Raw genomic sequence first — 24,946 nt, 5'->3', positions numbered from 1 at the left:
CCGGCCCGGAGTTGACCACGCCAATGCAGACGGTCTCTCCAGGTATTTCCGCCTTAGTGTTGAGGACTCCCAAGGGGTTGGGTAGCTCTCCCCACCACTTTCAGCTGGGGGGGACGCGTGTTAGACCTGTCTGCTTCTGAGAGTCCCCTCACCATTATGATTTCTTTTGTTCCCCTGCACCTCCCAAAATTTGTCGCTTTTCTTTGTCTGCCAGGACTTTTTATGTGTTGTTTCATGGGGTTGGATGTTCCTTGATGCCCAGTTGCTCACAAGGTTTGTGGCACCTATTTACAAGACATGTGACGAAACCTGTGGCATTACAAACTGGGGTTGTCAACCCAAAGATATAGCCCTAAAATGGTGGACACCCTTATCCCTCATGTGAGTGACTCCCATTGGAGCCTTCATGAACCCTGGCCTCTTGAGGTTTTGGCGCCCTTGGTTTGGCGCGCATTTCTGACAGGAATTCCTTTATTTTCCTCAGGTACACAAAATGGCTGCTCTAAAACCCCAGTACGGTGGCTGTGAGTGTCCCAAATACCCCTCAAGAGTGCCTTGTCATTGTCACAGCCAGAGAAGGTTCTAGAACCTTCTGGCTCGTGCCAGTACCCCAGGGCACTGGCTATATAAGGCTCAGTCCCTGGCGGCCATGTTAGATTCATTCTAGATTCCAGACTTGACACCAGATTGACACCTGCCCTGTTGACCCCTGAGGTGGCTGGTAGCGCAGGCAGTAGAGCAGCAAAGGGTTGCTGGCGTTGTGTCTGACTGGCGTTCCAGTCAGCTACGTGAGAAGTGATCTAGCGCCTACAGCGCCTGCCCAGCAAGTACCTCATTGCCCCCAAAGACTGTGGCCAGATTCGTGTGCCTCCCCGCCCCCCCCCGGTGTTGAACTGTGATCGATTTATCAAGTCGCGAGGCGAGAGCAAGTTCGCCGCGACCGCGATCGTCAGCTGTGCCCCCTTTGCGACAGGTGCCTCTAGAGGGGAGCTCGGATGTCTCCGAGCCCCACCAGCGTAGAGCGCTTCCTGCGCAGACTGAAGGTGAGGTGGTGCGCCGGGGCGGGGAAAGGCCAGCCTTCGTTAGGCGGGACTAGCGTCTCTGCCACTCCCCAGTGACCCGGGAGCTGTGGCTGTGGGCGGGAACCACCCTGAATGCGGCAGTCGGAGGGAGGTCTGTGGAGCCCCTGAGAGCCCCGTCGCCAACGAGAGGAGTGCTGTGCCCGACTGAATCGTATCTTGAATTACAGCCGATGTGAGGTGGGCCCGTTTCCTCATAGTGAATGCAGCGTTGTGAAGGAACTGTGAACCGGCATTTATTTGACTGTGCGCGAAGGTAGCGTGACCTCTCCGGCAGCTGTATGTCCAAAAGAAATGTATATGTGCTTTCCCAGTCAACCCTATTTACAACAAAGAGCTTTTATATAAGGGAATCGTATTTTTCTAAAGCAGTGGTGTGGTGTCCTTCTTTTTGGTGTGGATGTACAAGGAGTTATTGTTGGGTCAAAGCCGGCTTAACACTACAGCCTTCACCTGCCTTGTCACTTGAGCCAAGCTACCCCCCTTTGTGCTGGGCTTGCCCATCGCAGGTCCAACACCCATATATCCAGGATTCCTCCTAAACTTTAAATCAAGAAAGGCTTGGTCACTGCAACAATGCAATATTTTGAAGAAAATGAGACATCAGTCACCATCACCTCCCTGCTAACGATATGGGAGGCATACAAACCAGTCTTACGTGGGCAGGCCATCTCCCTCATAGAGGGTCATAAAAAATAAAATAAAAATGAAGTAGAGACCTTGGAGCAGGAGGTACAGCAATTAGAGTCTCAACATGCCATAGATCCACTGACGCTACTGCGCTTGAGCTGCGTATTAAAAGACAGGAATATAAAGAATATCTTTGAGCAGATGCTAAAACCCGTCTAATGGCAGTCCAACACAGGATCTATGAATCTGGGGCTAAAGCAGGCAAACTTCTTGCCTGGCTAGATAAGAGGTAACGTGCGAATAGATGGATAGCGCAGATCCGAGTTGAAACTGGGGGCGTCACATCAGACCCACAAGAAATAGTGACTGCGCTAGGACAACACTACAAACAAGTATACACATCCACGAATACCACCACTGTCCAAGAAGCACTCGCATTCCTTAAAGACATTCACATGCCGAGGCTCATGCCTCAAGAAATTGAGGGTCTAGAGGCAGACATTACTGTGGACGAACTCAAGGCAGCCATCTCTAAGATACAATCAAGTAAAGCCACAGTTCCCAATGGCATCTCAATAGAATTATATAAACATATGGAGGACAAGGTAGCCCCTTATATGCTTAAAATGTATGAGACGAGTCAAGCCCAAGGAACACTCCCCAGAGATCAGCGATTGGCAACCATTGTGGCCATCCACAAGCCTGGCAAACTGGCTGTGGAATGCACATCATATCGACTAAACATATTAATCAATGGAGAAGCTAAAAGTTTAGCCAAAATGCTAGCACTCAGACTGACACCCAATATTGCCAAACTGGTCCACCTGGACCAATCGGGATTTATGCCTGGCAGAAACACGGCCTTGAACCTCAGGTGCCTACATGGCGCACGGTTTCGGAAACACACAGTGCGGGAGGATGCTGTGGTCCTTTCACTGGACGCAAAAATGGCTTTTGACTCGGTGGAGTGGGCTTTTTTGTTTGCGGTCCTCCAATATTTAGGGGTTGGACCGAAATTCTGCTCCAGGGTACACCTACTCTACACATCCAATTGCGCATGTAGTCGCCAATGGGCACATATCACGGGAAATCACTTTGGGTGGAGGAACGCGACAGGGCAGCCCATTGTCACCCTTATTGTTTGCATTGGTCCTGGAACCGCTGGCGGCCTGGAATAAATGGGATCCTATTATCCGAGGTCTAAAATGGAGGGAGGGATTGGAAGATCGCATCTCCCTCTATGCCGATGATGTCTTAATATATATAGCTTCGTCCACGCGATCCCTCCTTGCGGCAAGGGTGGCAGCGAAGAAACTGATCAGAAGTTGGTATGATGGGGGGATTGCTCTACCCGATATCAAGGCATACTATTGGGCTTCGCAACTCACAGTCATCAATCAGTGGATCCTTGTACCTGACACTGACACTGGCTACCGCCTAGGAAGAGTGGCCCTGGGGAAGGGTGTAGTTAATAGGGTGCTTTTTAACAAACGGAAAACCCGAGACCCTATGGGCCCAACAGCACACACAAATCGTATCTGGCACACAGTAACACGGCACCTAGGCTGGTCAGACAGACAGAGCCAACACACTCCACTGTGGGACACAGGCAAACTGGACACAATGGGAAAGAGCAAGAGATTTCAAAAATAGGACCTGATAGGGATCTCCAGGCTGGGGGACCTCTGGCACAATGGAGAGGTTGTAAGCTTTGCCCACCTACAAGAACAATACATGATGGCTCTGGGGGAAACATTTTGATATATACAGGTTAAGCATGCGGTAGATGCAGCCTTCCCAGCATTGAAAATACTCCCTGTATCATCACCTTTAGAGGACCGGCTACTAACTGACCATTTAGCCAAAAAAGCAACCTTACTCACCTACAAGAAAATTAGTAATAACCGGACGGACCCTCTCGACCGACATGGGGCGTTCTGGCAGATGGCAGTTGGAGATATGGATGACCCCAACTGGCAAGACGCGATTGCGTCTCCTAAAGAGGTGGCAATCTCCTCTAGACTGCGGCTGATACAGCAAAAAATATTACACAGGACCTATTACACATGGGTATTACTGCATACGATGGGAAGAAGCCCTGATCCACACTGTTTACGCCTCTGTGGTGCCATAGGTACATTTTATCACACCTTGTGGGAGTGCACACTGCTTACACCATACTAGGCAGCAGTGATAGACACCATTACGGAAGTCAGCCAGAAGCAAGTCCCGCTCGAGCCTAAATGCTGCCTCCTTAACATATGGGGACCAATAGACCTTAACCACGCTGAACGTCAGTGGGCAACGACAGGCATGATGATAGCTAAATGAAATCCAGCACAAAAATGGGGGTCGGCAAGTGTACCAACTTTATTAGAATGGTGTAGAGATATGGATATGCTTATGGTAGCGGAAAAAGCCACCTTTATTCACAGGGGATGCCCAAAGAAATGGGGAAGGGTGTGGGGCAAATGGAACATCTATAGGGGAAACATTTGTATACCTCGGGTGTTGGATCAAGACTCGGACGATGAGATACAGCATTATTGTAGTCATCATAGAGTTGGTGTCTCTGTGGAAACTATGTACCAATTGGCTGTGTGTACTTGCCCTCATGACTGTAACACTGTATATGCAGATTGTATTTCATTTCAATTAAAACAAAAGAATTTTAAAAAAAGAAAGAGAAGCGTTGTCTCGTCACCTGCTCTTCCAGCGCTGCCATCCTCTGCTCCATCATCCTTGACCGCTTCTCCTGCTCCACCTCGAAGAGGTTCACCACTGCGCTGACCCTAAGTAGACACAAGAAGGTAAGAAATCTACCTAGGAGCCTCGATATGTGGGTCACCATAAATAAAAGGAGCATCCCTGAGCTGATCAGTGACACACTGACTCGTATAATTAAACCACTTTTATTAGCAAGTGTTGCTAAGGCCAATAGGTCTGGCTTCTTATGTTGTGAAGCATCAAAACACAGACATGAACAATATCTTTGGCGATGGTAATGGTATTGGTGGTAAAGGTGGCAGCATTATAGCTGATGGTGGTGGTAATTGTGTATTTGTGATGATGACATTAAGGGTTAAGTTTGTTATGTTATGTTGTCTTGTAAAGCACATGGCTACCCCAGCAATGGGGCGTCCCAGCGCTGTAGACCACTGGGGAACCCGTACTGGCTTTCCCTGTGAGATGATCCCTGCTGGGTATCTCCAAGGTGAAACCAGGCATCCCCGGTGTATGTGGGGGGCTGTTGTGGAGATGAGGCAAGCTAATGCCCAGAGTAGCCGAGTGTGATCCCTGGTTAGAGTGGGCACTGAAGCGAGAATTATCGAGTCCGCTGACCCTGGTGCACGACCCTGCCGCGTCGGGAATTGAGCCCTGGTCCCGGGCTGTCCTCTGCTTCCGGGTCTGCCGCCTCTAACCAGTGAGCCACACCACTCCACAGCACTCCGTGCTGTGATAATGCCATTCAATTGGATTCTAAAAGGCCTACAGTAATTACAAAATAGGATTGCCTTCCATTTCCATTTGCAGGAATGCTGATTTAGTTATTTTTAAGATGTAGAATTTTTCCCTGTTTGTCTTGTAAAGCAAGCAATTCATAGGAGGTGGAATAATACATCAAGCAGTCAATAGCATGAGATGTGATTGTAATACTCCTCTGAGTGAAACCAAAACACACTCTGTGGTTTGTAAAGAATAGGTCAGAGTACATGCTTCAGACAGCTGTCCTGTCAAGTCAGACCTTAGAATGGCACGTCATCAGTTGAGGCAACTGCTACAAAGAATTATTTGAGTTATTTTATTTCGTACAGGAATAGATGCAAACATGGCCAGAATCGTGCTTTGTGATGGGCGGGAGTTATGAGTAGCTCAGAGTTTCCATTGAAAGGAATTTAGAAAAAATACATTTGGAGCCATTCATAGACTCTGTTTGAAACTTTCATTATTGACTGCCCATCCACACTGGGTTCTCCATGGCAAGCTTGCTGACATTTCCCATTTTAACTCCTAAGGATTTTCTGTTCCTTGAAACAGAAAAAAGGCTGCACAGAATTATACTACAATGGGCAAATAGCTCTGAAGGAAAATCTTTTGCTTGATTTGGTGTAAGTCTGTTCACTAGTTTTCAAGAAATGAGAGTTTCAAATGTGTCACTGCCTGGGCATGAAGAAGTTACATATTATAGCCATCGGACTGTTAATTTACAGATCCTTCCTGGATTCCCAAATCCACACAGAAGACACCCCCATTGGACGTTTTCTCCAGTCATCCATTGTGGGTTTGTGAATTAGGTTATGGATTCTTGAATCCACCTCATGCTGATTGGCTGGCTGTCGCAGAAGCTATTCTGTTGTTGTGGTAACTACCCAACAAGGTACACCAGCATCCTGCTGGGAAAAAGAAAAGGGGCAAGGGGCACCTACCCTGGCGCCCAGGCCTATGGGGAACCCCAAAATAACCCTGTTAGCAATACATTAAATATACAAAAAATTGTGTGATTCGCAAATTTGTGAATCCTGTACAAAGAAATGGGATAGAAGTATTCTCTGCACTACTTGTGTGCTGGGCCAGTGATACCTGGGCATCACTCAGGGCCTGCCATACACTGCACGCAATATTTGTGACCTACTAAAATTTATACCAATAAATGACAACATTTAAAAGCAAAATGTAATTAAACAACAACGCATACTCACACCGATAAATGATACTATATTCATAGTTGTCTCCATCAAGTGGTAATGGTAATGTTATATGTAACGACACATGTGACGTTCAAAGGTTGGTAGAGTATGGACACCACTTCATTGCACCACACACAGAGGTCGCTAAGTAACAAGAGTGCTCTGCAGTGGCATAGCTAGGGGAGGGCGGGGGGTAGGGGGGTGGGAGGGGCGGTCCGCCCCAGGCGGCACCATTTTTGAGGCGGCCGCGCGGCACTGGAGGCCCGTTGCGGCCGCGGCGGCTTTTATAATTTATTTGGGAACGAACACAGTGTCCCCAAATAAATTATAAAGGCGGCCGCAATGGGCCTGCAGTGTCGCGGCCGCACGTGGCCCAGTTTAAAAGGGCAAAGCCGCGCTGCGCTCCACTCCTTCTGATCTGCTTTGGTAACAGCTGAGCTGCACAGTGCACACAACTCAAACGCGGGACTGCAGGCGGCTGCAGCGCTTTAAATTAAATTTCCGAAAACGAAGTCCCGCGTTTGTGTCTCCTCGGACTCCCCGACCGTTGTTGGCGCCCCCCCATCCCAGCCTCAGAGTACAGGGCCATCAATCTTGTAGCGGCGCGGCGTGCGCGAGCGCTACCAATGACGGCCCTGTAGTGATATTTTGCTTAGGCCTCACGATTAGAACGTAGCAGTGACACGTTACGCGCTTAAACGCTACGCTCTCATGAGGAGTCAATTCTGGCCTGGGGCAGTGCTTTATGCTTGCAGGCAGCTTTGGGCATTTTGCTGGCAGGCTCTCTGGACATTACTCGATATAGAAGAGGTATGGTAACAGAATACTACGCACTATATATTGTGGTATACAAATATTATAACATAAATGTAGGCAACCAAAATATCGACATGGTAAGTACATAACGTTTTAATGTAGGTTTACTATACATGATTCTCCATATATTAGAGGTCTTCAAGCTGAGGATAGAGGGCTGGTAGGTGTAAAGTGATGTCAGCGTGGGCAGCAGACTCTGGCCAATAGAAGCACGCAGAGCACAGACCAATGTCATCATGTAAAACAGCGCAGTGATTTTAGTTATAAGACTGATAACTGAGCAAAGATGCAGTGTTCAAATTGTTAAAATACTCACAGCTGCCATGCTGCCCCATTTCTTGTGGCAGATCTTTTGACCAATCCTGGTATTATGGTCAACAATACATTGCATTTGGGTCTTGTAGTTCCATATTTAACATTGTGAGCACAGGCTTACATATTCTAGCATGCAAAGTGCTTACGGCTAAAAAGACAGGACTGACACATGACATTAAGCTAGTTACCAGATGGGTATAATACTGTGACAAAATAATAGGCAACTATTAACATAGATGTTTCTCAAAATTTCTTTGACACCCTCTGTCTCTAACACGTCTCTTACATTTAGACAGACTTGTGTTTGGTCTGGATTTTGATCCTTGTTCCTAGGGAAACTTCCATACAGTATTTGTCTCTTGTGGTGAGGTAAAATTGATTATGAAATGGTTAAATATAACTCTAAACACCATATTGACACCTCAACAGCAGTTGAGACTTCTAAATTGTATGAATCATCATATACTCAAATCACCTATGGTTACTCACCCTGAGTCCATTGTGGATACTAAGATCAAGAGTAGTGAGAAGAAAGGATTTAATGAAGAGGAGTTGCATGGCTAAAATAGCCTATTACTCAATCGGAGACTATATGAAACCAATAGTAAAAAAAGATTCCATCCCAGGAATAAGAGACTGCACTGTCAGGAAACACATAAAAGTGAGAACAAGTAAAAAAAGCATATAATGGCTTGCTCAAAACATCCGATTGTGGGCCAATATCCCAACGCTGTAGTGGTGGAGGTAGGATTAGATCCCCCAAGTGAATAAGGATCAACCAACACAGGATCTGATAACCAACTATGACAAAGAACAGCAGTGCCCTGCCCAGGAAGCGAGTATAAAATTAAAGTGCAAGCATAAGTGCTTACCAACAAAGTTGGGAAACCAGCTTTGGTTATTAGTACTGTACCCACCTGCCAAGAGCCGGCAGTAAAAGACTTAAAAGTGCTAACTGCAAGTAATCCCAACAATAAGTCCATTCCTACGATATTGATTGATTTAAATCAAAAGCTCAGTGACTCCCTCGAGAAAGGGCCCAACACTAAGGAAGTGGAATTGGAACCTAATCAAATAGGGTACCCGACTGCTGATTACAATGTATTAAGTGATACATTAATTTTGGATAATATAGAAAAGATGTGGATATAGTGAACCAATCTGGCATGCCATATGTTCAATGCTGTCAGGGAATCTTAAACTGTGGGCCACTAATTGGTGCTCAAGCCCTTGTAATGGATTTATAAAGAACTAACAGCTGTTTAGGTGTGATCCATTGAAAAGAGATACTCTCTTCCATAGTTGATTGACTTATCTACACACAAGGATAGTATCCTGTTAACAATAGCACACAGTTGATGATCCTTTTGACACTGTTGGTTACCATGAAAGTACCGTGAAAACAAAATCGCAGGCAAATGTAATGTTTCTTGTTTCTTCTGAATATAATATTCAATATGTGCCGCAGCGCCGGAACAGTTGTCCCGGGCCTTGGATAGAGTTGAACATGTCCCCATGGACCCTACAGCTGTCTTTAAGAATTGTGATGATAATGTGTCACCCCTCCCTGTATTTTAGCTTTGGGCCCCCGGGCAGGCTGCACACCATGTGTGTGCTGAGGCTGCTCTGAAGGAGAGATGCACTATTACAAGCTGGTTTTGTGTCCCAAGAGCACACATCTTTTCATTCCCAGGGAGTTGTTTGCTGCTGCTTAGAAGTAATGACAGGGCGCGACCCCTGGTTGTTGCCTTTGGGCCACCAGAGTGGGCTGTACTCAGTCTGTGTTGGCAAGGTGGAGCTGACTGACCCCTTTGTGCTGCGTTTAGTTCTAAGGGCACACAGTGAGTCATTCCCTGTGAATAATTAATTTGCGTTTTTTGAAAGATAAAGAATCACAGGCTTCGACACTGTTAAGTTGGTTTTGGGTCCCCAGAGCACATCACGTTTGTGCAGGTCCCCACTGCTTTAATGGGGGGACTATGATGTATGGTCATTTAATGTCAGCTGTAGATGATGGGTCCCTGAACACTGTCATGTATGTGCATGTTTGCATTGTGCTGAGGGGATTACCAGGTAATTGTTCACACAGCTCTCTGATGGATGTCACATGCGGTTTTTATGATTCCCCAGATAGATCATGCAGTGTGTGTGTTCTCTTTTGCACTGCCAGTCACCGGTGTATTCAACTGTGTAGCCTTTGACAGTGTTATGTATGTGCATGTAACTTGCATGATCGAGGTAACTATTAGCGGCAATACTACGTGTCTCTCGGACATCTTTCAAGTGCTCGCCGTTCTTTTTCCCCAGCATCCTCCCACCCCCCAAGGGGCGTCAATCTGAGGGATAGCCCCGAGCACCACAAGCTCTAGCTACGCCTCTGGTGCTCAGTCAACTTCAAGTAACTCTTATTTGACATGAAAAACATGTTGGGTTTCCTTGCTGATGTAGCGTGTGCATTTGAATTCAAGTGTTCCAGAAAACATGTTTCCATTTGCTTAAAAATATTTTTAAGATTCAAGATTTTTTTGTTTTTTTTCTAAAATGAAATGTTCTAACAAGCAATGACAACATTCATATTTAAAACGTATGTATCACATTATTAAAAATAATGAAAAAATTAAGAAAATATGATAAAAATATTATACCTTAACATACATAACCATAATCAGAATTCATTTTTACAATAACACATTATCATGTCATATTTAAATGAGGTAAAGCCACTGCTACTATCCTGCAACGAAAGGACTAATCCGACCGCCAGAGCCCTTGGGACAACAATACCACAAACATCAACATTTAGAAGAAGATGTTATACACAAAAATCATGCACTCACTTGCACTGGGGGAACATGTTAGATCCCAACAATCTATTCCAGCAACACCAGACACTCTCACAATATTCAGCTGTAAACTGTTCTTCCTCCTTGTGCTGAATTTGCCTTTTGTAAGTGAATATTGGAACAGTTAATTAAAAAAAAAAATAATAATTTTGCTTTTGAACACTGGAGTGATAAAAGGCTTTATCTGAAGCAGTCATCTTGGAACTGGAAGCTAGATAGATGCCTTCAAGGAGACCATGGGTGATGCACCCTAAGATTGTCGGATTGAGTGGGTTCCACTGCAATTCATTCACAATCTAACCCCTAAGATTGTCGGGTCTAGTTGTGTTCCACTACACTTCATTCACCATCTAACCCCTAAGATTGTCGGGTCTAGTTGGGTTCCACTTCACTTCATTCCCCATCTAAATACTCTTACGATTGTCGGGTCTAGTTGTGTTCCACTACACTTCATTCACCATCTAACCCCTACGATTGTCGGGTCTAGTTGTGTTCCAATACACTTCATTCACCATCTAACCCCTGCGATAGTCGGGTCTAGTTGTGTTCCACTACACTTCATTCACCATCTAACCCCTATGATTGTCGGGTCTAGTTGTGTTCCACTACACTTCATTCACCATCTAAATACCCCTACGATTGTTGGGTCTAGTTGGGTTCCACTACACTTCATTCACCATCTAACCCCTAAGATAGTTGGGTCTAGTTGTGTTCCACTACACTTCATTCAACATCTAACCCGGCGCGGTGCGTTCATTGGGGTGTTGGGGCGTTGCTCCCCCACCCTTTTGCACCCGCAGCTCCCTCGGCATCTCTGAATCAGTTTACTTAAGCTCAGAGACGCCGAGGGAGAACTGACAATTATGTCAGTCAACATGATGTCAGACCGCCCACCCCCTTCAGAATCTGATGGGGGTGGGCGGTCCGGCGACATGTTGACTGACATGCATTGTCAGACCAGCCAGGGACAGGCAGCAGCACAAGTGCGCATGAGTGGGGAAGGGGAACACATTTTTTGCCCGTGCCCAGTCATGCGCACCAGTGTTTGCCCTGCTTTGCGCATGCCCATTAGGAGCCCCTCAGTCTCCTAATGGGCAGGCAGCCGATGAAGAATAACCGTGCCCTAAGCCAATCCTGGCGCTGCAGCAGCGCCAGGATTGGCTGAGGGGTTGCCACTCCAGTGCAGTGCTATTCCTGAAGAGGCGCCAACGTGGACCAGGAGCAGAGGCGGTTAGGTAAGTTTTCTAAATGTTATTCTCCCTCGGTCCCCGCGCGACCCCCCCGCGACCAGGTTCGAGTCTTGGTGGCAGGATTAACATTCTGTGAGTCTGGGCAAATCACTTAATGTCTCCGCAGCTAAAAGTTAACATGTTCGTTTGTAATGCAACTGGCGCTCATGCAGGACTTGTGTACATATTTGTAGGAATCGGTGCTTGTGAAGCACACTAATACATTGTTCCTGTCTTCGTGGGCTGCACTTCAACCATGTTTTGGGTACAAAAAAGGACTGCGCTGCCCTTCCGTTTTAACCAAACCATTTAACAAAGTCCACAGATTACTTTTGAAGGGAAAACTGTAAATGACGGAACCCTGGACAATGCCTTCTCAAGGCTGCGAGACTCATAGGATCCGCAACAGTGAAGTGGTAAAAGCGGCAACATGTGTATGTGCAGTGGATGCTTTTGTCAGAAGGGGAGTCGGGGGAGGAGAAGAGGGCCCCTGGGACAACAGCCTGTAGATTTGTCTTGCAAGAGGAAGGGGGTAGTCAAGCCCCATGGATCCAAAGGGAATGGCCCCATGAAGTTTCACACTATGCAGCCTACGGGGAAGCTCCTGTTGGGGGGGCACTACGGCCCCTTCACAGGGGGAGGGTCCTTCCCTGACATAGCTAGCCAGGACTCCTGGTATGATAGGTGGGAGCGCATAACCCTTGAGGAGAGGATTCGCAACCAGCGTCGCATCGTGGAGGAACCGGAGCAGACATGGCAGCTTCTGTGTGCCGCCAGGGTGGCAGGGCTAGGGTGGGTGCCCCCGGCGCCCGTATATGAGAGTGGGGTAGGCAGGGGACGGGCCAGGGTGATCCCGGGGTCCCGGGGCAACTGGGTCTGGATTGAAGGGGCAGGGACTGCTTTGGCGGCACAGAGACCTGAAGGCGCTGGGGCCTCCCCAGGCACAGAGGGCCTGGGGGGGGAGGGAGCAAGCCTGCAGGTGAAGCTGGCAGAGGCAAGGGTGGGCCAGCGGGGTGCAAAACGGCCTCCAAACACCGGGGCGAAGCAGGAGGGGGGTTCGCGGCAGCCTGCCCTCCATCGAGGGAGCAGGCACCAGCTGTTCTGGAGTGCGAATTTGTGCCTGGTGTGAAAGGGAAGGGTCCAAAGAGAGTGGTGAGCGAGGTGCGGATAGCAGTTGTGGAGGATGTGGATGAGGACCAGCTGGACTATGACGAGGATGGTGATGAGTTGGAAGAGGATGAAGTGCGTGAGGAAGGTGCGTGGGAGAGGAGCAAGGCAACAGATAAGCTTGGTGTTTTACAGGCGGCGCAGGCCAGCACCGCTCGGGCCAGCAAGGCAGGTCAGAAGACGGCGGATGCCAGGATGAAGGACCGGGAGGTGCCTACAACGCTTGCAGGTGAGGGTGCCTGGTGGGATGCGTGGGACGAGGGTCCTAAGGGGGGGCGCAAAAAGGCCTGCCGTTTGGTGGGTGTGGGGGATGGGTCTGTCACGGATGTGGGGACCCAAGGGGATGCAGGGGGACTCGCAAAGGATGGTGAGACGCAGGTTGTGGCGGCCAGTGCGCAGACTGACAAGGCGGATGACCAGGGTGGTAAGAAGGATGGTGGGGACAAGTGGAAGAAGTTGCCATATATGGGTTTGGCAATGCCACTTGGGTCACACTTGTCAGAGAAAGGCTAGGATCTGGAAACATGAGTATGTGGATGTTTTCAAACTCTTGCATAGGGAGATTCAGGCCAAGGAAGGGTCCAAGGAGGAAGAATGGGAATTGACAAGGTGGCCGAGGGTGCGGGTAAATATGGAAAATTGGACGTCTGCGTTTTTTTATCTATGCCAGTATTTATTGTGAGAGGCATCTGGACAGGGCAATAGCTCTTTTTAAGTACATGGACGTGATCAGGAAGGCGCAGATGCACTTTGGGGGATTTGCCTGGCTCAGTTATGACCAGGAGTTTAGTGCCCGGATTAGTGTTAACCCGGAAAAGGCGTGGGGGAATCTCGATCAGGAGCTTTGGGTACAGTGGATGTCCTCTACGCAGGCGGCAGCGTCTACACACACGGCTAGTAGCCTCCTGGTTGCCTATCGGCCTTTTCAGTCGTGTCCCGCCCAGTCAGGGGCGGGTGGGCAGGTATCTTCTGTCGGATCAGGGAGTCAGGGTACTTACACAGAAACCGCTGGAACTTTAATAAAGGTTTCTGCACGCGACACCCTTGCAAGTTTAAGCACAAGTGTTTCAAATGCGGTGGACGCCACCCGGTCACTCAAAGTTTTACCCTGGCTACCCCCTCTGAGCAGTGGAGGATTACGAAAGGACGGGGACAAGCTGGGCCAAAGGGCCCCTACACCGGTTGATGTGGAGGCCATGAGTGCATGGCTCTCTCTGTACCGTGATAGAGAAGCAGCGTTGAAACTACATTGGGTTTTCACAAAAAGGTTTCAGGTAGGCTATCAGGGTCTGCGGAGGAATTGCCAGGGGTGGTGGCACAAAAACTGCAGAAGGAGGTGTTGGAAGGCAGGATCGTAGGCCCGTTTGGCACGTGGCCGGTGCCGGACCTTATTGTTTCACCGTTGAGTGTGGTCCCGAAGGAGGAGCAGGGGGAGTTCAGGCTGATTCACCATCTGTCCTGGCCGGAGGGGAGTTCAGTGAACGATTTCATCGCCGAGGAGGAGGACGATGCCATTGGTGTGGTGCGGGTTTGTGGAAAGGGGGTGGAATTGGCAAAATGTGACATAAAGTCGGTCTTTCGCCTCCTTCCCATTCACCCGGCTGATTTTGCCTTGTTAGGGATGCCATTTTTGTAGACAGAGTCTTGCCGATGGGTTGTGCGATTTCCTGTGCGCTCTTTGAGACCTTTAGTCCTTTTTTGCAGTGGGTCTTCATGGACACAAGCGGGCATCGGCTGGTGTCCCACTATCTTGATAATTTTCTGTTTGTAGGGAGAGGACGGACGGGGGAGTGTGGAGTGGCTCTGGTGCAGTTTCAGAGTATGGCTCGTGACTTTGGAGTTCCTTTGGCACCGGAGAAGAAAGCAGGGCCCGATTGCTGCTTGACCTTTTTGGGTATTGAGATTGATTAAGTTGCATGGTTGGCCCATTTGCCGGAGCAAAAAGTGGCAGAGATGCAGGTTGTTTTGTTCCATGTGATTGGAGTTCACAAGATTGTCTTGAGGTCTATGCAGCGTCTCTTGGGGCTCTTGAATGTTGCTTACCGGGTGGTGAGGGCAGGGAGGACATTTTGCAGGATCTCGGCATGGCCATGTCAGGGGCAGTGCTCCCTCACCACATAGTCAGAGTCACGCTTGGGGTCCGGTCGGATTTGCGGGTGTGGCTCAGTTTCCTGGAGAATTTCAATGGTGTGTCTTTGGACCTTGCGCACCACAGGATGGTCTTGCAGGTGCAACTGTATTTGGATGCTGCAGGTGTGGCCAGTTTTGGAATCTTTTGAGACGGGCGATGGCGCGCAGAACAATAGCCGGCTCATTGGTTGCAGCAGGGTAGTAGAATTGCTTTCTTGGAATTCTTTCCCTAGTTGGTGGCATTGATGGTGTGGGGTCCTGAGTTCCAGAACAGGTCTGTCTTATTTCTTGTAGACAACAGGACGGTGGTGGACCATATGAACAACCAGAAGGCAAAGGATGTGCATGTGCTGCGCCTGTTGCGAAGTTTTATGCTGCTTTGTTTGCGATTTAATGTGCTGTTTCTCCCGCAACATGTCACAGGGGCGCGTAATGACATTGCGGATGTGTTATCTTGTTCGCAGTGGCAGCGTTTCAGGAGACTGGCACCAGGAGCAGAGCCCTGCAAGATCAAGGTGCCGGAGGGTTCTCTGGGCCTGGGGGAGTGAGAGTAATGGGTTTGGTGGAGAAATCTATAGCAGAATCCACAAAGTTTTCCTACAGGTTGGCGTGGTCTGAATTTGGCGTCTTTTTGGGTTGGAGTAAGGATGCATGGCGTCTACTCAAGAGTTATTGTTATTGTTATTGTTATTGTTATTGTTATTGTTATTGTTATTGTTAACTGGGTTTTATATCGCGCCAAATCACCGTCAGGTCTCAAGGCGCTACTAACAGATACAACAACAGAAGAAATTTAACAGGGAATTGTCGGTCTAACTCATAGGGGCCCAAAGGCATCTCTGAAAAGGAGTGTCTTCAAAGATTTCCTAAAAAGAAGGAGGTTAGTTTCTTTGCGAAGGACCTCGGGTAGCCTATTCCACATTTGAGGTGCCTGAATTGAAAAAAGAGTGAGTGTGAGCAAGGGGTGTTTCATTTTGTTTTGGACTGCATGGATAGGGGTTTGTCACAGACCACGATTTCGGGCAAACTGGCGGGGATTTCCTTTTACAGCATGTCTTACTTGGGTTTTGATCCGGCTAGGGTTGATTTACTGAGCAGGATGTTGAAGGGTTGGGGACGGGTGAGGGCGGAGGGGGGGTGAGGTGCCCCGGGAGGCAATTACGTTTGAGTTGTTGAGGGATTTGTTCGGTCAGTTGCCGTATTGTTGTTACGATGGAGACGAAGTGGTTTTGTTTCATTTGTGCATGGTTTGGATGTTTTTGGAGCTTTTAGGGTGTCCGAGTTGGTAGGGACAAGGAGGACACCTGGCAGGATGTTTGGGGATATGCGGGTGGATGGGTCCCGGCTGGGTATTTGGTTGGGGCATTCTAAGACAGACCAGGTGGGACGGGGCAAATGGATTTGTCTACGGGAGAGTGGTTGTGAGGACGTGTGCCCGGTGTGTGAATCGAGGAGTATGGTATGGTTGGGAGATCCGACTGGGAGATTTTTTGCCATGCCACTAAGAAGCGGTTACCTGGATTGTTGGGCACGCCTTTGTTCACTGGGCCTCAAAGTATGCATACAGGGAGGTGTACGGTCGTAGCCTGGGCCTGCGGAGCAGCCATCATGAGGTCCACTGGTGGGGTAAGAGTGGGATGCGATGGGGTGATTTGCTCCCCTGGTTGACGAAGAAGGTGGCTCAGCTGGGCTGCCTGGACATGATTGTTATCCACTTGGGGAAAATGACTTGGTCAAACAGACAGGAGTGTCTTTATTACATTTGATACAACGGAACTTGGAGGCAATGAGGAGCAATCTGGCTGGCAAAACACAAACAATTGAAGAAGGGTCTGAGGGAAATTTAAAGACCTGCCCAGTTCGTATCCCCCTAACTGTAATCCTAACAACAAAAGAACCGGGGGTCTATAACGGAGCTTCAAGTACTCCGAGTTGCTGCAAAACTCCTACATAAGTGAGTTAGGCGCTAATAGAGCTACATAAGTCTCTATATCAGAATGTGTGCCAGGACAAACCTGTCGAAGGACCTACTGAGATTGTTGGTAAGACCCGTACAGAGATGTGTTGGATTCCCATCAAATAGGTATGTAGATCAAGTGTTCTCATTTGGTCATCCAAAAATGGGGTGGTATGTCTCTTGATCAATGAGACCCATCCATCGCCCTTACTCAATTGGGTCGCACCATCAATCGCTAAGGTACCCATGAACAAATGATAAAGATGGGATCGAGTGCAGTGCAAAAATCAAAAGATGTGTGAGTTAAAAACAAGGGGTAAAAGGATCAATAGGCGAAAAACTCTAATGTAATTTGTCCTTTCCCTCAAGCAAACAAGAACAATGCAGAGGAAGCAGTCTAAACATATAACTGTATTTACAAGGCCAACATGTTTCAGCTGGTAGAGACAAGATCCCATGGCTTTCTTCAGGGCCAGAGTTCTAAGCATTAGCTACTGCATACATAAAGTGAACGTAACGACAATCTGTAAAGGATATACATAAATAGTCCAAAATCGTGTTCCTCTGTACCAAACGGTGTCTCTTACATCTGAATAGTACAGGGAGTGTACCTCACCTCTCCTGGAACCCAGCTAAGGAAGAAGGAGGCCCGCTCTGTCCGGCGTTGTCTCATCGCAGGACCCGAGCTTGGTTTGTCCTGGCACATATTCTGATATAGAGACTTATGTAGCTCTATTAGCGCCTAACTCACTTATGTAGGAGTTTTGCAGCAACTCGGAGTACTTGAAGCTCCGTTATAGACCCCCGGTTCTTTTGTTGTTAGCAATCTGGCTGGCGCCTGCATTATTTGGACAGAGTTTGTGCCTCGACGGATCTGGAGGGGGGCGTTGAAGCCGGCAGCCATTGAGAGGGGGCGGCGTAAGTTGAATAGGGCTATGAGACTTTATTGTGTTGACCACTGGATCAAGGTGATTGCTCATGTGCGGCTGCGGCTCGATGAGCCCCTTCTCTTTCGTGATGATGGAGTGCACCTTTCGCACATGGGGAATGCATACTATCTAATGGAAATGCGGAATGCTATCAGTTTGTTGTGGAACGAGTCTATCTGGTGCCGACGAGATTGAGCATGAAAGGTGCACTGGTGGTGGGGCAGGTAACATCCCTCCGGGGGTTCCCTGGGTGGCAGGACTTGGGAGGGGTGGGGAGTCCATGACGGGCATAATCACCCTTCCAGGGAGGGGGTTACAGGTGCAGGATGGGGGGGTGGCAGACGGGAGTGCGATGGCTGGAGAGGCTGGAGGAGGTCGAAAGAGAAAAGTGGAAGTGAATGATATATGTGAAGAGGTCGTGGTGTGAATTTGGAGTGAGTAATTGGAGTACAAGAGTGGATGATGGTTGGAAGACATGAGGTTGGGGATTGTTAATTGTTTATTGGTGTATGTAAAAAATTGGTTGTCATACCCTGTCCTAATAAATTGCCTTTTACGCTAAACTAACAGCGTGGAGTGGTTATTGTGCGATGCAGCCCCCGGGGGAAGTGAGGTCGGCAGACCAGTCTTCCCCCGGGGAGTTCGCGCGAGACATGACAGGGTGGGTCTTGGTAGTGTAGGGGGTGGGCTTGTGGGGGGGGTTTAGGATAAGGTTATTTAAGGGGGTAGGGGAGGAAGTTCTTCCTCTTCCTGTCCCCAGCGCTTCAGGGGCAAGTTAAGGAAAGTTTTGACCACCCTCCCGCCCTATAATTTTTTAGGAGTGGGGTACGGGTCTTGTTGTGTTATTGGCGTGCGAGTTTAGAACAGGTTAGCAGGGGGGGGGCGGTTTGCAGGACTTGGGCGGGGTGGGGAGTCCATGACGGGCATAATCACCCTTCCGGGAGGGGGTTACAGGTGCAGGATGGGGGGTGTGGCAGACGGGAGTGCGATGGCTGGAGAGGCTGGAGGAGGACAAAAGAGAAAGGTGGAAGTGAATGATATATGTGAAGAGGTCGTGGTGTGAATTGGGAGTGAGTAAATGGAGTCTAAGAGTGGATGATGGTTGGAAGACATGAGGTCGGGGATTGTTAATTGTTTATTGGTGTATGTTAAAAATTGGTTGTTGTACCCTGTCCTAATAAATTGCCTTTTACGCTAAACTAACAGCGTGGAGTGGTTATTGTGTGATTGCATGTTTCCTGCCAGACATCTCACTCACCCCTACCAGCTGCTGCATGCATAAGCAGCTTCACTACACACCCTGTGCAACAAACAGAATTTCGCAGCATAGGAAAAGAAAACGGCATTACTGTCTGCTGGAGAATATATTCACTGCGTCTTTCGTGAACCTTATTGGGCATTGTTACCATGTATGGAGCACACTCTACAAGATTGGTTAAACCTGTGCCGATTTCTTACAGGTGTGCATTTCGCCACGTGTAAGGATAGTAATTACTACACGTCGGCGTGAGGGTGCACTGGCAAAAGTGGCCATCCTGTGTCGGGTTAACAGCAGCGGAATAAGAAGGCAGGCTGCAAGGCAGGGTTGAAGGACATTGGCAGAGTTGTAATAGGAAGCTGCAGAGCGGGTTTGTCAGCTGTTTGTGGGGCCTAAATACTGGGAAAGAATATATATGGCGGGGTTGAGGTGCAAAATCAGAGCTGCCTATTGGAATAGGAACGGGGTTGAAAGGTCAAGAGTGAGGTGCACTATCAGAGCTGAAATATGATGTTCTAATATTGGAGTAAGAGAGTGTGGCAGAGAGCAGGGTTGAGGTGCCCTGGCAGAGCTATGTGTAATAGAAGGTAAGGCTGCAGGGAAGGGTGTAGGGGTAACAGCAGGTCACTGCAGGTCCAAAAAAGGAAAACGCAGAGAGTGAGACTATCCTTCCAGGAGTGCTGCAGGTTTGTATTGTTTAGTATTGAGTGTGCACTTCCTGTCATGCTGAGGCAGTCTGTCCTGCAGTGCCTTGGATGTCTGTCCTGTCGTGGCACTGAAGCTGTCTCTCCTGTTTTGGGCGGAATGCCGTTCAGCTTGTGATATTCACAATTTAGCTGAGACTCAATGTAAGTGAGAAGAAATAGATGAATACATGAAAAGGGATGCATATTCCGAATATTAGCAGCATGTGCAAAGAAAAGATAAGAGTGAACTGTGTTGAAACGTTTTGCGGCTTTTCTAAAATATAGTTTTAAAAGGTTTTCATTTTCACTCCATTATTGCAGCTTTTCTATTTACATGTCTCAGTCAAAATGCACATGAGCCAGACATCCCTTCCATGTACTCTGGTTTATTACAATCAAACCCCGGGGGAGAGCTTCAAAGCCCCGAATGTCTTATCACTCAACACTATCACTTTTTCCCCTTCACCTCCTCTCAGGAATTATGCCGCCTATTTATTGAACATATTTGTGATGGGCTAGGCTAGTTCATGCTTGCCTTCATTCCCCAGTCGAGAGACACGAAAACAGTTTCTCAGACTAAAATTGTGATTCCACTGATTTTAGGGGAGGACTTGAGTTATGCTTACATTTGAGGGAGTGCAGTGCATGTTGGAGCAGTGCAATGACAGATGTGAGGAAGGGCATTCAGGGAAGAGTGAAAAGAGGATGCTGAAGAGGAAAGAGGGGCGGTTGAAGATGTGCAGATGGACAAGACATGCAGAGAAAAACAGGCCACATATCTAACATAAAGCACACATAATTGAAGGCCAAAACTCCTTCCACAGGCCTCAATGCTATTTAATTCACAGACTCACTATTTCGGAGTAATTAACATTTTCGATGTTAATTACTTATAAGAAATCATTGTTGTTATGCACTTATCTTAAACAGCTAACACCCAGTGACAAGGCCAATCATACTGATAGGCTTTAGGTGTATGTCAGATGCTGAGCCATTTATCTGGATAAAATTTCATCTCAGAGAGAAACCAAAATACCGGTCTGATGGCACACTATGGGAATCACAGAAATGCATTTGGAAGGTTCCATTATAGGGAGCACCCATTTTTTTCATCTCACTTAAAGACCTGTCTGCACATATTTCTATATGACTGGTTACAGCCAGAAACTCTGGGTGCTTCCTGAAGTCTGGTTAGAGCATATTTTCCAAAGTTAATGCTGCGTGCAGTGCAAGACACTTCGCAAGCATACATTTTAAAGGGCTAAAGTTGTCATGCAGAACAATTTACATGTTACAGTAACTTTTGAACAAATGAATGCAAGAAGATACGGGGCAGTTTTTAATGTGTTTAATATTTCAAGACTATACCTTCATACTGCTTAATAAGCCTTGCTTTCTCGCTGCATTCATTTGCTTTAAAATGCACCGTTTGCCAATCTTTTTTAAATCTCTTTCTCAGGAGAGGGATTCTCCCTAGACCCCAGATTTTTCAAGTGAACTTGTTCACATCACTAACTAGTGTTTTCTATTGGAAAGGTTAGACCCAAAGTAGTCTTGCTTAGTACCCTAGCCCTCTTTAGAAGTCAGACTTGCTTGGCAACCCAGAAATTCTCTGAAATAATGTATGAGTTTTCTTTTATGAATGCCTAGAAGAACTGAATTTTTAGTCAATTTATCACAGAAATAGTGCGGAAAATCGCACCAAAAAGATGGCAATTTTAAAAAAAATTATTTACGGGGAGAACCCCCCCCCCCCCGAAACCTCCCTTACTGCCGTCCAGCACGCTCGCTCGCATACGATGAATCAAATTCCACCAGCCCCCACTGCATCTAACCCCTAAGATTTTCGGGTCTAGTTGTGTTCCACTACACTTTATTCACCATCTAACTCCTATGATTGTCGGGTCTAGTTGGGTTCCACTACACTTCATCCAGCAAATAAAATAAACTGCATTGACTCCTTCCTCAAACATGCCCTATTTGTACCTTACCTAATGTATTCAGACCAGGCAGACTTATTTCATGGAAGGAAGGCATGGAGTAACACTAAAATATATTTGCATTTATTTACCAGGTCGTGTGAAAAGAGGCTTTGTTGGTCTCTTTAGACGTTGAAAAGGATTTTACTGTATTGATCGGTAATACATAGAAAATGTGCTAATAAATGTAGGATTGGAGGAAAAGGATTTGCTAAAGGATAACTGCTAATTGTATTACACCAGGTATGGGGTGTTCTCAGACTCTTTCATACCTCATAGAGGGACCAGGTAGGGGTTCCCACCTTCACCATGTGACATTGGTACAGACCTGCTGATGGATAGGATCCGAGGAGACAATGACCAGAGGTCTTTTTTTGCGGATGGGCAAGGAATACAAGTTGAGAATATTTGCTGATGCGAGTATACATATGCTACAAGGACGCCCCTGTCAGGCACCAAGTACAACAAGCTAGATGTGTTCAGGGAAAAAAATGACTTTAAAAAAATTGATGGGTCTTAATATGACTGCAGTGGAAATTGAGCAGATACAAAATATAATGGGATTTTCTTGGGCAAGGGAAGGTTTCCAATTTGGGCATCATACCGACAAGAGACCTTCACTGTTGTTGCCGGCAAACAACCTGGTGCACTTAAAGGCAATAGAAACGGTTGATAGCAGGTACGGGGTCACTCTTTGTATGTAATGGTTGGGGAGAAGAGCGAGTTTGAAGATGGTAATTCTCACAGAATTGTTAATACTGTTTTCAAATGCCTCCGTTGGTGGTTCTGAATGAGGTTCTGCATCCCATATGGAAGGACCTATATAAAATTCATATGGAGCGGGGAAAACGCGAGAATAATTATGCCTCTCAGGGTTTCATGTAGGTTGGCATGCCCTGATATGCCAGCATACTGTAGGGCAATCCAGCTACATGCACGTATATGAAGATTGCTTGGGTGAGGGTCTTGGAAACAAAATGGGTTTTGATGAAATTGTTTGTTGTCGGGCAAACATTGTAGTCGATAGTTGGATGTTTAAACAACATTTGCCAACAGCAGTACATCTCAACTCCTTGCTTAAACGATTTATAAGCTAGGGTACAGTGTAGTCTCCACCAGCAGAACTACTTGTCTAGCCCCCTGATTACAATGAATTTTCGATCCACACCACCACAGTAAGTGGTGACTTTCGTAACATGGAAGCGAGAGGTTCCTGTATCACTGCAGACTTATTTGAGAAAAGTAACATCATGTCATTCAAAAAACTAAATAATTTGGACTGGAGGAAATGGAAATGCCTTAGCATTAGCAATTTCAGCACTGTTTTTTTAAATAAAAGTTAAGTGGATGAGACAAGGGTATTCGGATTCTGAAGTGGGCAATAGCAGCCTCAGAGGACCTAAAGGTTTGATTTCCAAACTCTTCATAATATATGTAGAATGTGGACCTGCCCAGGACACTGAATAATTGAGAGGTGTTTGGGATCAAGATTTGGGGAGGGATATGACAAGGAGGGAGAATTGTTGCACAACAGTTCACTTATTTCTAACACTTCTGTTTAATAGAGGGAAGTCAACTAAAAAGTTACAGGTGGTGTTATACACTAGTTAATATGAAGGAACAATACATTGAAGGTCAGAAGACTGTTGGAGGGTATGCGGGAAAAGAGGAGACCTCCTCCTCCTCTATTGGTGGTTATGTCAGAAAAATAGTTCCGTTCTGGAGCGAGGTCAGTAAACTGGTGGGAGAGAGAACAGGGGATGCCACCCCAGAGGATTCACTTATTCTCTTGCTGGAAGGCCACCCAGAGGAAGACAAGGCATTGGGTATGGCATGTTATGTAATGAACTTCTGCTGGTAGCAAGGCTGGAAGTGGCCCGCTGATGGATGCCCGCAAAGCCAAAAAGATTTATCATCAGTCCAAGAGGATTTGGGTAATTCTTCCACTGGAAGAGATAATACAAACACTTTAGTGTTCTGTGAAGAGATTCATACGTAAATGAGGACTGTGTCTGTCATATGTCCAAAGACTATAGAGAAGTGAGTTTGACAGAACCTGTGACCTCTTTTTCTTATGAATGTTCTCCACATGTTAGATTATATATTGCAGGTAGTAGTTCACCGCAAGAGGTTTTCAGGGAAGAGTGGGTTTGAGAGGGTGTGTGGAGATACTATGTTGCATGTAACATTGTGGTGAAGTCAAAATCTGAATTAAAACCAAAAAGCGTGCCCTGCTTGCGCTTAATATTGTCGCAAAGCCTTGAGTGTTTGATGGAGAGACATGTCAGCCTGGACTTGAGCCCTGGACTTTGCTAATAAAGCGTTGCTGCTACAGTAGCTGGTTTGCTGAGAGATTCAGAAGGCGTCTCTTACTTGTCAGAGGTGTCGCGGATCTTCTGGTCTGTGCTTTGGTTCTGCTCATACTGCTGGTTCTGGAGGTAGTTTTCCTGCATGTAGGACTCCCAGGACAGGAGAGCTGCGGCCTCACTCTCATCCATCATTCTCACTGTCGAACAAGATGGGAAAGGTTGAGAATCTGTAGCGCATGAGGTATGTGATAGCCTGTAAAAGTCACATGCCTTCATAAAACTCTCTGCAACCCTAAAATATGGCATTCAGACCCAGCAATCATTTATAGTAGCAAGAAAGATCTATAAATCGTGCTATGACAACATCATCACATTGACACAATCTCTGTCCATTCAATAATCAATTCATCCAGCACAGTCTGGTGCTAAAACACCTCCGTGATATGCTTATCAAATTAGCCAGCCTCTCTCTCATCCTATTCTATTCATATCCCAGTCCCTGGCCGCCTAGGTCTCTAAGTGACGCGTTTGTGTTTTTACCTTGCCCACTGCTAGTCTCCCTGGACCTACCAGTCTCCTGGCCTTCTTTTTCATTCACTGGACCACTACCATTTTCAAGGTAATGGTACTACCTTTAATGATAATTGTACCAGCACATAATGAAAAATGTAGAAGTGGTTCGCCTCATAGTTGGTCCAAATTAGGGAGGAAGGGTGGGGGGGTCGAAGCTTGCTTGAGGAGGAAATAAATGTAGTTCCTCCATTGCTTATGAAAGTACTGCCAGTTGTCACTTTGCTAACACTCAGGTGGGTAGCGTGGGAGTGGGTCCACTTGGGAGAGTCTAATGAGCCTTTCTCCCATCCCTGGGGCCTCCCCAAAGGGAGAGGGTGTCTTTACCCCTCGCCCACCCCCCCACACATTCAAGACCACT

At 47.2% G+C, this 24,946-nt stretch overlaps 1 protein-coding gene across 1 annotated transcript in view; it reads right to left on the bottom strand.

Annotated features, from left to right (window-relative positions):
- TRPM2 (transient receptor potential cation channel subfamily M member 2) overlaps window positions 1–24,946 on the bottom strand; it is a 276,857-nt gene that overhangs the window by 55,826 nt on the left and 196,085 nt on the right. The window contains exons 23-24 of the mRNA XM_078656292.1: window positions 24,080–24,208; window positions 4,414–4,501 (exon numbers count right to left, since the gene is read on the bottom strand). Coding sequence (XP_078512418.1) covers window positions 4,414–4,501; window positions 24,080–24,208 — 217 coding nt within the window. The remainder of the gene's footprint in view (window positions 1–4,413; window positions 4,502–24,079; window positions 24,209–24,946) is intronic.

The sequence above is a fragment of the Lissotriton helveticus genome, chromosome 8 (genome assembly GCF_964261635.1).
Source record: "Lissotriton helveticus chromosome 8, aLisHel1.1, whole genome shotgun sequence".
NCBI lineage: Eukaryota > Metazoa > Chordata > Amphibia > Caudata > Salamandridae > Lissotriton > Lissotriton helveticus.
This window is presented reverse-complemented; position numbering and strand designations above follow the sequence as displayed.